General features: G+C 42.1%; 1 protein-coding gene across 3 annotated transcripts in view; it reads right to left on the bottom strand.

Moving 5' to 3' along the window:
• The window catches only part of LOC112559018 (tumor protein p53-inducible protein 11-like), a 68,083-nt gene extending 61,443 nt beyond the window's left edge, over positions 1 to 6,640 (bottom strand). For 2 of the 3 annotated variants that reach the window (XR_003098262.1, XR_003098261.1), the window contains exon 1: positions 3,363 to 4,311. Coding sequence is in view for 1 of the 3 variants with exons in the window: in XM_025229835.1 (XP_025085620.1) it covers positions 3,363 to 3,502 (140 nt within the window). In the remaining 2 variants the exon portion in view is untranslated. Of the gene's footprint in view, positions 1 to 3,362; positions 4,313 to 6,421 lie in introns of those variants that run through there. The other variant, XM_025229835.1, reaches the window with a different exon arrangement.
• Between the last annotated feature and the right edge of the window lie 5,802 nt (positions 6,641 to 12,442).

Here is a 12,442-nt window from a genome sequence, read left to right as displayed (position 1 = left end):
ATCTGATTGTCTTTACCGCTCTTTAGCTTTCTTTCCGGCCATTGTTTTACTTTTAACCAAATTTCTGTAGAGACAGAAAGACGTCCAGAAAAATGTCTCCGGCGAACAGAGGTTTTGTCCCAATGTGCCGACTTCTTTGATCCTGGAGGAATCTCATCTTATTCATTTTGCCAATCAAGGTGCAACGCCTCTGCCACTTTGTCATCGATTTTGCGTTCCTGGGGAAAATTCCCCAATTAAATTTGCCTGGAAAAGGTATTTTTACTTAGTCTGCATTGATTTTTGTCAAAGTCGCAAGAGTTTTCTCCCCTTCATTTTGCCCGGAAGTATCACAATGGCGGACAGGGATTACAAGTTTTCATTTGTTTGCCTGCGATTGACTAGTTGTGGTGAGTCTTGTATCAAGCTGCTCGACTAGAAATGGCGCTCAGACTGTCGAGGGATAACTCTAAGCATAAACTAGCCGCCTGGTCAATGGAGGACCCAAGTAAAATTGAACACATCGGGGAGCACCCTGCTTCATTCTTTTCGCAACAGGAGTCCATTTCGTATGAGCTTATCTTTATATACAAGTTTCTTTAAGTATTTTTCTGGCTTACATTGACTTTCACTTACATTTACATGTCTTCTGCTTCACTCAACACTTTTTACAGTTTAATGTTTGATCTTCCTATGTACTCGTAGCTATTACATTTTTGTAACCTATTACATTTCTATATTTTGGATCACATTTCATGGTCCTTTTATTTTTTTATTATTATTTATTGTTTTATTTAGTCCTTTTATAATGATTTTCAAGCACATTTAAAATATTGCGACTAATTTCTACAATTTTTGCTAAAAGAACGTGAAAACATTTTGAAATCGTGAAGTGATGGAGTATGCACACCAACATAGCTTAAACAATGTCTTCCCTAAAACATTTTTTAAATTCTAAATTGCAAGCAAGTAATCCCAAACCCTAAACAAAGACAAAGAATAAAGAAAAAAGTATGAGAAATAATTTAAAGAATCCCTGCACAGTGTCTTTACACAGGCTAATGGCGGGCCAGGGCGTCTCAATCCTGTTATGTCGATGGCAGTGTTACAAGATCTCGTCTCATTTTCTCGTCGTGGCAGCAAGGTGATGTGGTTGTAATTACCAAAAAAACTAGTACAATGCTATAATTTGTTGTCATTTCGGACAGCATGTGATTACTGGCAGTGTAGAGGAGAGCAAGTCAGAAAATAAAGGCATTACTGGGATAGCATGTTGGAGACACACTGAAGTAACAATCACGACTCTTGTGGCATCACTGTTTGTCAGCCACAGTTTAATCAGTTGGAAGTTTCAGGAAAATGAACTAATCAGGTGAAAGTAATCAGTTGAGAATACTTTTTAATATCGTACTATGGTGGTGTCATTAATGAGCTGCGGTCTAATGATACACAAACACATTTGTAGAGCAGATCGTTGAGTCGTGAAGGGATGTTTCAATTACTCAAAACTTCAAGCATCTGTCATTCAACAGCTTCCCTTCATTATTCTTGTCATCCCTGTTTTTCTTCACCAATTACTATAGTTTCACGCGCGTCCTCATTATCCACACCTGCATCATTAAAATCATTGCCATCGTCTATACCATCGTCGTCGTTGTCAAAATCATCTTCCAAACCATTACCATTCTCATCATCGTCATCATCATTCAAATCGCTGTCGTCAATATTATCGTCCAAACTCCTTCCACCATCATGCCCGTCATCATCGTCGTCGCACGTATGAATAATAATCCTTCCACTTTTGGAATGAAGACGGTGAAGGAAAGACGAAAGGAAATAAATCCCTCCAGAGTGATATCCTCGTTAAATAGAAAACGTTGAAATTGTCTAAAGTCGTTGTAAGCATGACGGCAGTGCCCCTGTCAGCACCAGCAGTTCTCTCCCGTTACACGCGCGCCATTTTGATGGCGTCCTGACGTGGGGCCGCAGAATAGGGGAAAACAAAATATTTTGACTTGTGCCTCAGGGGAGATGAGAAGCGTAGACAAGGCATTTAAAGAAACAATCATCGGTGTACGTGGGTGTGTGCTTGTGTGCTCGCGTGTGTGTGTGTGCTCGCGTGTATGTGTGTGCGTGTATGTGTGTGTGCGCGCGCGCGCGCAATTGAGTGAAATCGGTTTCTAAAGTTACACATTTAGGATAAGGTGTTAACAAGGCGATCTGTTAACAAAGTTATCAATAACTTCGATACCTACATAAAACCATGTAATCCCCGGAAAAAATCTGCAATCTTGATTTAGTATACCATATACATAGTATATACTGATTTATATCAGTCGTTGATAAAACAAATTCAATGTGTTGCTCTTACAATTCTTGTCATTCTGATAATATCCCTTTACAATTATGGGAAATCCGTACGAATAAACATGTAGACAGACAAAAATAAACAAATGTAAAACTTCAAAGTCTTCAAAAATACTTCAGACTTCAAAATAGAATCAAGAACACAAAGAGTAAGATAAATCCACACGGATGAAACAAATTCTAAGAAGATATTTTTGGCAAGGGTAGAATAGGTATTCAAGTAAACATTAAATCCGTAGAACAGACCGAAACTGAATCCTTCAAAAAATTGTTCTCATCAATCATACAAGAAAGGTGCAGTGAAATCATTCGTGGGCAAAATGTTGCCATCTATCATACAAGAAGGAACCAGTGAGATTATTTGTGGGCAAAGCAATACACAGTAATACACAACAGATGAGGCAAGCCCTCAAACTAGAAGATGTCTAAAATGTTAGATAAAAGATAAAAATACGGTTTTCTTTGTAATTGAAAAATAGGATTAACAACAGATGAAAGTTGAAAACAATGCTTTTGAATGTCCGTCGGAGATGGACCCACAGGACAGCGTCGACGAATTAGATGGAAAAGCAAAAAATAAAAAGCTTTGGTTCCCGACTTTTGGGAAATTCGTAATTTTTGTTACTGTCCTCATGCTAAATATACTACACGTGTAGGTGAGGTTTGAGTGTGTGCAATGCACGTGAATTTAGTAATACAGGTACTAATGATTAACTCTTTTACAACTTAAATTTCTTCTTTTCAACCACTGTCAATGTTGTTTTTGACTGTTAATAATCAACAAAGAGTTAAGTATATACTATTGACAGTGATTGTCATACAGACGGGATATACTACTGTAATATTCACAGAACTACTGAAAATACCTGTAGTTTTGACACTCCACTGAATACTTATAATGCACGTAATACCGATAGACACGAACTAACGATATTCACGTGCTACGGACAAGAAACGTGACAAGCACGTAGTGCACACGTAGTCGATGACAGACACTAAATAAAAAGTTTACTCACTTTTCCAGCTTGTGCAGGTGGGGCATGCGGCGCGTCTGAGCAGTGGAGCCATCGCCAGGTGTAGGGTTGACTGCTTGTGCCAGTCCTTGCAATGGGGGACCCTCGCTTTTTCCTTTTGCCACCATGTCGCCTTCTTCCATGTCCCGGTACACGGGCGGTCAGGAGAGAAGGGATGTGGTGCACGCGCCACACGCTGATCTCTCTCTCTTGTGTTGCGGGTCCTCAGACCGACGTCCCCATGGTAACAAGACTTTGTCAAATAAAACTTTTAAAGCAGTTCTTCCCACCTGCTAAAGGGCTCTCTTCACTAACTTCCCCAACGATCACCAACGACGGTCGCTCTCTCTCACGAGGAGTTCGATTCGCACATGATCTCACTTGTCAACACCCAACAGCTGATTCACTTTCCTTTTTGTTTTTGTTGTTGTTTTTACTTCTGATATGTAAACAAAACTTCTTTCCGATTATTGTTGCGGAGTAGTTGCCGGAGAACTCAGTTTTCCTGTTGTTATTGTTGTTTGTAGTCCACCCCAGTCTCTAGTTCACACGAGCCCGTCACACAAGAGAGGACAACAGCAGCAGCTGACCCGGGAGGAGTCGAGCCAGCTACTGCTCCACACCCGAGCGCTGGAGAGAAAGACAGGCTGAGCACACGTGAGCCAAGCGTCTGCACTCACCCCACCTTCCCTCGCTGTACTTCCCTTTCTTCATTCACCCCCTTCTTCCCTCCAGTCCCTCTCTTCGCTCTTTGCTTCTGCCGCGGCAGTCGCTCAGTGGCGTGGCAAATCGCGGGGCTGTTGTTGCAAACCGTGGTGGTGATGGAGGTGGTGCCAGTGGCGTGGGATGCGTGGCGTTGTCGCCGTTAGGAGCTGTGATGCTGCTCGTCGCTCGCCTGTCCCGCCAGGCCCGCCACTCCGGGGGGCCTTCTGCTCACCTTCTTCGAGTTCATTCTGGAATTTCAAAACAGAGATAATGTTATCTCTTAACTCTGCCACACAGGCTTGCATCGCACACACACACACACGTGAGCGGACTGCTAGCATATGTACACACCCACAGTCACACTCGCGACCACTAGCGAATAAAAAACTCATCTACACTCATAACTACTCAGATAAGATGGAGTGTGTGTTAAAGACGCAGAAAGAATGTATTTGCGTTTTGAGGAATGGTTTTCTTTTTTCGTATCATCTTAGCCTGCGCATGCTCGAAAACATTGACTTACTCACCCCAGTGTTGACGCAGAACGGATCAAAATACTTGTTTGTTTACTTGCACCGCACATCATCCATCCCCAATACAGGAGAGAGAGAGGTGTAGCTAAGTGACAATAAGCTGAGTGAGAGAGCTGTCAATCAACATACTGGAAGGAATTACTTGGTAATCAGCCAGCGAGACAGCCACACGGCCGTCCACACACCTCACAGAGCTGTGGCCGATGATTCCGTTACACATGGAAGAGAGTCTGAGAGTCAGGTGCGCGCTTCTGTTATTTCTGTATTTATTTATTTTACCTCATCAGCCGTGCCCAGGTCGTGTGCCTGCCAGAGTGTGTTTAAAAAGCGAACAACATGTTTAATGCAGGATTGAAATACTAGAGTACATCAAAGGATGGGCATTAAAAATGGAGAGCACAGGTTTAGTTGAGTGTAGAACTGTGTTTCCGAATTACTTGGGAAAAAGGATGTAAAGAGGCGAAATCGAATTCCTGTTTCGACAATTCTCGGTAGTTCGTGTTTGGGCGTGCGCGTGCATAGGTGTGTGCACTTATATGTTTGGTTGTGTGTGTGTGCGTGTGCATGCATGCATGAGTGCAAATATAAAAAGACAGGAAGAAGAAAAATGGAGGAAGAGAAAACTGAAATAGTGAGGACCAAATGAAGTGCGTGTGAGACAGCCACTGACCAATTTGTGGAGAAATTAGTCAGTAAACCGGTCAGACAGATTAGTCCGCCCATCGTACACTAATAGCTTTCAGCAGCGGCGGTGTGGCTTTTACCGCTGATTACATTCCCAGCTGCCGCGAACTTCTTCTTTCTCTCCTTCTGTCTCAACTTTCTGCTGCCCTTGCCACAGGCTGTCTTCTTCGCTTAACCCGAAATTACTCTTAATGACAATAGAGATGTTACAAGTCTGGCACTAAGCGGTAGCAATTTCTATCGCGTGACTGTATATATATAAAGGTATACACACATACTCAAAAATGCTCAGATGCAAGAAGGTAGGAATGCATAAAAAAATGCGCGTGTGCGGGTTCACGAGGTACTTCATCCGGGTCACGTAAATCAGCCACGGTCCTTAAGACTACCCAACCATGGCTTTGTTTCGAACTATTTGTCGGCATGTTTGAAGTATTCAGGAGAGCTCTAGTAGTCAGTCACACACACACACACACACACTCACACACACACTCACACACACACACACGCACGCACGCATGCACGCACGGACACACACACACACAGTTTCCCTTCCTGGTAACCAAACAGTCTATCTATTCACTTCCACCTCCTCTACTTGGCCGGAAGCTAATCCCAGGGTGCGACGAGCGACACTAAGTGGTAAAGTGGAAGCGGGGTATGTCGGGTGTGGTGTAGGCATGGACTATTCAGATCCACAGATGTTCGGCGCCAGACACGCCTGACTGTGATCACAGACATCGAACTATCGAACACACCCACAACCACTGCGCCCTGCCACGCGCGCACAGTTCTCTCAGGTCGTCTGCACGCAGTCCCCGGATGGCATGGCACTACAGGCGGATGTTGAGGGAGGAAGGGGAAGACAAACCAGGAGAGGTGGGAGGACGAGTTCTCTAAATATAACGCCAATCGAACCCGATCACGTGGTCTCGGATCGTTAAAGGTGTTAAGCGCTGCTATGGCGCTTGTCATTTTTTGTTGAATGTCTCGACGGAAAAATCCATCTCATCGTCTCAAATATCTTCGATTAAGGGATGGAGGGGGACATGGCGAGCTCGTGAAAAGCTTTGGCGCAAAATCAGTCTCTTTGGCAGACATAAATGGAAGAAAACAGTTAAATATCTTATTTTGTCTCACCTTGGGTCCCTACTTGAAAGTGTGAAGATCTTAGAAACAATGAAGACTCCTGGGATATCCTTCAATCACATAAACAATCCTTCTGCTATGTCGTTCTCACTTCAAGCGACAAGGTCAAAGTTCGCCTGATACCTTGTCAACACTTTTCATTCCAACTGAAAATAGAACCTTGGACACAAGGGGCTGCTGACAGTCACTGACAGTCTCCTGTGTAAATGAGTTCTACTCCATCTTAACAATCATTTGTAGAATCCATGAATGTTCCTGATCAACCAGCAAACTGGAGCAACTATTTAATTACTTCCTAAATGATAAACACTCTGTCAAATAGAATTGTGAAAGCAAAAGTCCTCATCGCTAAATTTCTTTTTTAAAAAGTTCTTCCTCTAGAATGACAGTGCTGAGGATTTCTAAGCTGCTTCAAAGCCATCCTGACTTCCGTCCTCATCAACTTTTCTCTAAATCCTCTCACAATGTAGATGGCGGACTCGGCGACAACAGAGTATCCAAACCAGCCTTTAATTCTCTCATTTTATTGCTGTCTTGTTGTGGTTGGAAAGAAAGGATAGGTTCTTACTTCTCTTAATTCACGTCCCTTGCTATTTTCTAGTAATTTACTTTGTACTAAAGTTGATAATAGTGAAAATAGAGGGACATAGGGCATCACTGTGCGGTGCTTTGTGGGATATGTCTTCAAGATTTACAGACGAAGGTTGAGGACAATACGAGTTTTACATTAATTATGGAGAAAAGGGAGGTATTCCGACAGGCTAGACAGGAAATTATTCAGTCGAAATAAGGAGAAATTGCAGAGTATTTCTGGTTTAGATGTTTGTGAGACAATAAAACCCTTTGGGAAGTAGACCCCCTACTTCGCTACTGCCACTGACATTTGGTGACCTGGCGAAGGATATGATGTACGGGGGAGAGCTGGAGTCTCCTAAAGGTTAATTGAGCAGTAGGAGACAGGAGACACAAATGCAGCTGACAAGAGTAGAAGTTGTTTGGCAGGAAAGTGCCTACAGGTGACTTGGCACTCTGGGATGATGATGAAGAAGAAGAAGAAGATGAAGATGGAAGAGGAGGTGAGGGGAGGATACCGGAGTGCTCAGTGTACAAGAAATGAAGTTTTGTCCAAAGGACCAGGTCATGTGATCAAGACCAAAGTAAGTGTAATATATGGTTGTTCCCATCCCCTTTGTCAAATGTTCAATGACTTTCACTGTACATTAATCAGTTTTATTTTACTTTTTACTCAAAAGTGTTTATTTGGATCACATCAAAAAACAGTCAATGTTGCTTGCTCTGGCTTCTGCTTGACAGCTTCATCAATCAACGATAGTTTTATTTATTTGAGAATGATAACCATGATTAAAATTATTATGTGTTATTAAACTTTTTTTTTTTTGGCAAAACACAAATCTTCTCGAAGTTTCTCTTCTAGGACTAGTAATTAAATGATTGAAACAGCCAATATCTCAAATTATAACACTTTGTGAAAAATGTGACGAGGTGAACTAGTCCTTGATGTTCAGCCTAGCTTCGGATTTATTTTAAAAGTCATAAAACGAATTATTCACCATCGAGCAAACGATTAATAATTCACAGTTGTGTGTTATTTCGATTTGCCAAAACAATTAATTTCTTATTATTTTTGTATTTTTTTTTAAACAACAAGATGCACTTGCTACACAACTATTTTAAAGCCGTTCATTCTCACGGACTGGTCACTATAATTATATCTATAATGTTGCTCAAGCAATAAGTCTTAAAAGTGTCAGTGAAAAGGGGTTGACAAGTGTAAACATACAAGTAAAGGGTTCTTCTTGCATGAAATATAAGCCAGAAGAGATATTTTTAATCAAGATTAAACTTAATGGTGCTTTGTGGTCTCGTTCAAAGTCAGACCGATGTTCATTAAAGGTTTAAATATTTAATAGAAATATTAAAAACCTAAATAATTAGAAGTTTATCTCAGTATAAAAGATTTCAAGTATTTTAATATCCATGATGTGTAACCTATTGTGATTCTTTAATTAAAAATATTAATTTTGTCTGGTAGAACTTGAAAGCCAACAAACATCCCTTGGTGGAGTCTAATCCTTCTCTGGACTTACATTCCTTATGTTTCGCTATAAATTGCGGTGAACACCTGTTATGTCACTGATTGGGAAACCCTGAACAGTTGAAATTTCGAATTTTACAATATTTAATACCTTTTATTTGAGCCCTGAGCTCTTTAATAATGGCAAGCAAACGTGTAATTATTATGATTATTGTTGACGATATTATTTTGTCAGTTGTAACCAGTATTGCCATAAGCCCTGGGGCCACGGTTGACTCTTATTTTCCCAGCTGACATTTACATTAGCAATTAGAAATAAAGATTCAGTAGCCCTGTGCCATTTTCTAATATGTTGTGGTCATAAACATGTTCAGTGTTTCGCTGACTGTTTGGTGTTGTGCTTCCGGCCGGTGCCTAGCAACGTCTTGTGTACTCGGTCCCAGGTCGCTGCTGCTTGCAGTAAATTTGTGGGAGCGGTGTTTAAAACAAAATTCCGAGGAGAGGTTTAATTTTATACCTCCAGCCCATATTGCAGCAGCCAGTGCATTTGAAAAACGCATTAGGCGAAAAGTGTGCCAACAAAAATCTGTCATGGCTGCTTTGAGGGATGGGTAAGGTGGAGATATATGCTGGTCTGACGGTTGGAGCCTGGCGACTTTCATCTGACTATTGCCAGACAGCTCTTCATAACCTAACGTTTCTGACCCTTCCCCACCACCCAGCCTCCAGTTCTTGCTCCAAGAATCCGACATCACGATTTTGACCATCTGACTTACGAGGGGCGTCAATGTGGTTAGTCTGATTGGTGAGCATATTTGGTTGGTCTGGCTAGACGATATTGAGGCTAGCCTAGTACTTGTTGTGGCCTACTTTAGCTGTATGTTGATGTTTGTCTTATGTGTCTTTGATTTTTGATGTTCCCGTCTTGTTTTGTTGTTGTTCGGTCTCTCGCTCACATTCCATCATTGCAAAAATCTCTTTGAGCGAATTTACTGAACATTCTCGCATGAGAATTCTTTTACAGCCAACATTTTGTGTGGGAAAATCTTTTAATCCCGTCTTGCCATTTCACTGGCATTTTTCTTTCAATTTCTCCTTCACCCAGAACGAGAAAAGAATCAGAATTCAATGCCCAGTGAGCTGATTTGACACTACTGCTAGTCCCAACCTCTCCCAGCTTTCTCTGCAGATTAAAAAACCTTTTTTCCGCTCAGTACAACAGCAGTGTTTCCCACCAGTGGTGGTCAGATCCTTAAAGACAATAACCCAGCCTTTCGTTGACCGGAAGCCGGAAGTCACCCACACTAAGCGCGTGTGCGCATGCGCACTCGTTATTTGTCGCAGCTGCAGGTGACAAGCTGGAAATTAAAAGGAGGAGGTGGAAACCTGCACGGTACCCTCCGTCACCCATCTCAGGCCACCCTCTTCATCCAGGTTCTGGACTCGCCCAGCGCGAATCTAAGAGAGTTCAATCGAACATGACTTAACGTCGCACGGAGGGATGCAGGGGAAGAGGGAACAGAGGACTGGGGGAGAGGAGAGGGAGTTCGGGGTAGACTGGCAATGGAGGGGTGGGAGACTGCAGGCGGCGATGAATTATGAGGTTCGGATGGCGACTGCGTACCGCACGGTCGCCGCTGTCAGTCCACTACACCCTGGTGTCGCCACAAGTCTGCCTCCATTGCTCCCGAAGTCGGGCTACAGGAACGGGAAAGGTTTCGTGGTTTCTGGGGAGAAAAGGGGGACCTTCCGTGTGGCTCCAGACAAATGTTTTCTTGGCGATGCTGCCCGACTTGACAAGCAGCCCTGGAGAATGTAAATCTTCTCTGATTAGTTTTTCGGCTCGCGACGCTAACCGTCAAAATGCCAGACCTGATCAAAAGAAAACAAAAGAATAACTCCTACCCCGAAATCGACAGGAGCGAGGGAAAATCTGAACATTTTATATCGTAATGTCTGTGTATAAAATAGTAGAGCATATTACTCATGGCAGCACCTGTAAATCGTTGAGGAGGTGAGGAATTTGATGGGCGTGGTGTTTGTTTATCTGGCTTTTATGTGGGGACAACAAACTGTCATTTTTATGTGAACTTTTTTCTGTTTGGAGTAAACAGTCCGTTGAATGCATTGGTAACTTGATAATCTCTTAATAACATCCTTGTTTTATGGTGTACAGATTTGAATCATGTCTGGTATCTTGGACTGTACAAAAGTAAATCATGGCCGCAGAGAGAAACTCTGAGTATTTCACTTTCATATTTTAATACTCCTGATAACTCTTTTGTGGTACATTTTTTTGTGAAACTCAGTTGATCTTCTTACCTCTTGGGGAAATGCGTTTTATAAGTGCTCCTTTTCTCATCATCATCATCATCAGAAAAGAAGAAAAAAGTAATAAAGAAGACATTCTTTTTATTTGAATGATCTTGTGTCAATTCTCACGGATCCATCATTGAGAAGCTGGTTGTTGAAGACCACAAGCCAGTCAATCCTTTGATAAGTCCAGCATCTGACTGACCACAGGTCGACTTCCAGTCACTCGTTTGTAGAGGCGAGTACTTGTTAACATCACGTGTCCATCCTTGCGGAGGCTGGACCTTAGCATCACGTGTCAGGATCAAAGGTTACACATTTCCACGCCAGGATTTCACCTATCAGCCTCAAGTGTCAATCATGTATGGACTCAGGTTTTGGCTGACCACCATAAGAACCACTCTACAGTTCATTAGTCAGGGAGAGTGGTTAGTCCGGAAACCAAACAGCAGACACACACAGTTTTGGGTGAAACAAAGTTTGTAGACATACCAGGATGTGTCACTTTGTTCAGAGGTTGAGTGTCCTCAAACAGCCAGATCCATCCCATTGAATTCGAGATTTCCTAAACTACTATTCCTGCATCTTTTAGAAAAAGTTTAGAATTTCTTTTGATGAATTTATTAAACAGCATCAAACCACTTTCACAATTTTATCAAAAATAAAGTGCGAATTCCTCATTTCGTTAGAACGTACGACAGCTGTGCAAAACAGATCCTCAGCCCTTCATTCGAAGCCCTCGCTACTACATTTCAGCTTGTCTTCCTTTGAGGTCCATAAAAAAAGAAAGCCAAACATTGACGAATGATTTACAAAGAAGGCAATCCATAAGACCAGGCGGAATTCAATGTTCGTATTCCGGTGACCACACATCCATTTTTCCTGACTCGCTCGGCGCCAGACGCAGTAAGCACCACACCATCTCGGTTATTCTGGTCTCGTCTCTCCTACAGGAAGGAGGACAATTCACCTTCAAAACATTTCACAAAATCTGATTCAACTCCAATGTTGAGTTTAGTGTCATTGGCAACAGTCGCGGGTTGGGGAGGCCATGGATCGTAGTGACCACAGTGATTTCTTCCGACGAAATTACTGTCAATTTTTTCTCTTTCTTTCTTTACCAATCTTACACTCTTTCTCTCGTTTTCTTTCCTTCTTTATTTCTCTCCACCTTGATTTGTATTTGTTTGTGCATGTGCACGCACACAACCACACATGGCTAGTCGTTATTCTAATTCACCTGCAGTTGTTTTCTAAACATGTAGCTACAGCGATTTTGTCGAGGATACATCTAGAAATGATTGTAAATGCAGAACTGAATTGAGGTTGAAACACATTTTATGTTCTTTTACATCCTCTAATAAAAAGCTGTGTTCTAATGTTACTGTCGGCAGACACAAAAACAACTCCTGGAAATAATTCTACAGATGTTTTGTCACACCATGATATTGGTCAATATTGATCACGGATCAATTTAGTTTGCCACTCATTTACATAAAAACAATGAACATGCAAGCTCCATTTCGAGAGAACACCACTGGATGGAGAGATCCCGGTAACAAGACCAGCCAGGCCGGAATATTTATTTATGTTTCATATAGACTACTTCATGACGGCCATCATGATCATCAGACCATGCGAAG

Source organism: Pomacea canaliculata, linkage group LG3, assembly GCF_003073045.1.
Source record: "Pomacea canaliculata isolate SZHN2017 linkage group LG3, ASM307304v1, whole genome shotgun sequence".
Classification (NCBI taxonomy): Eukaryota; Metazoa; Mollusca; class Gastropoda; order Architaenioglossa; family Ampullariidae; genus Pomacea; species Pomacea canaliculata.
The sequence above is the reverse complement of the archived record's forward strand: the minus strand, read 5'-3'. Positions and strand labels throughout refer to the sequence as shown.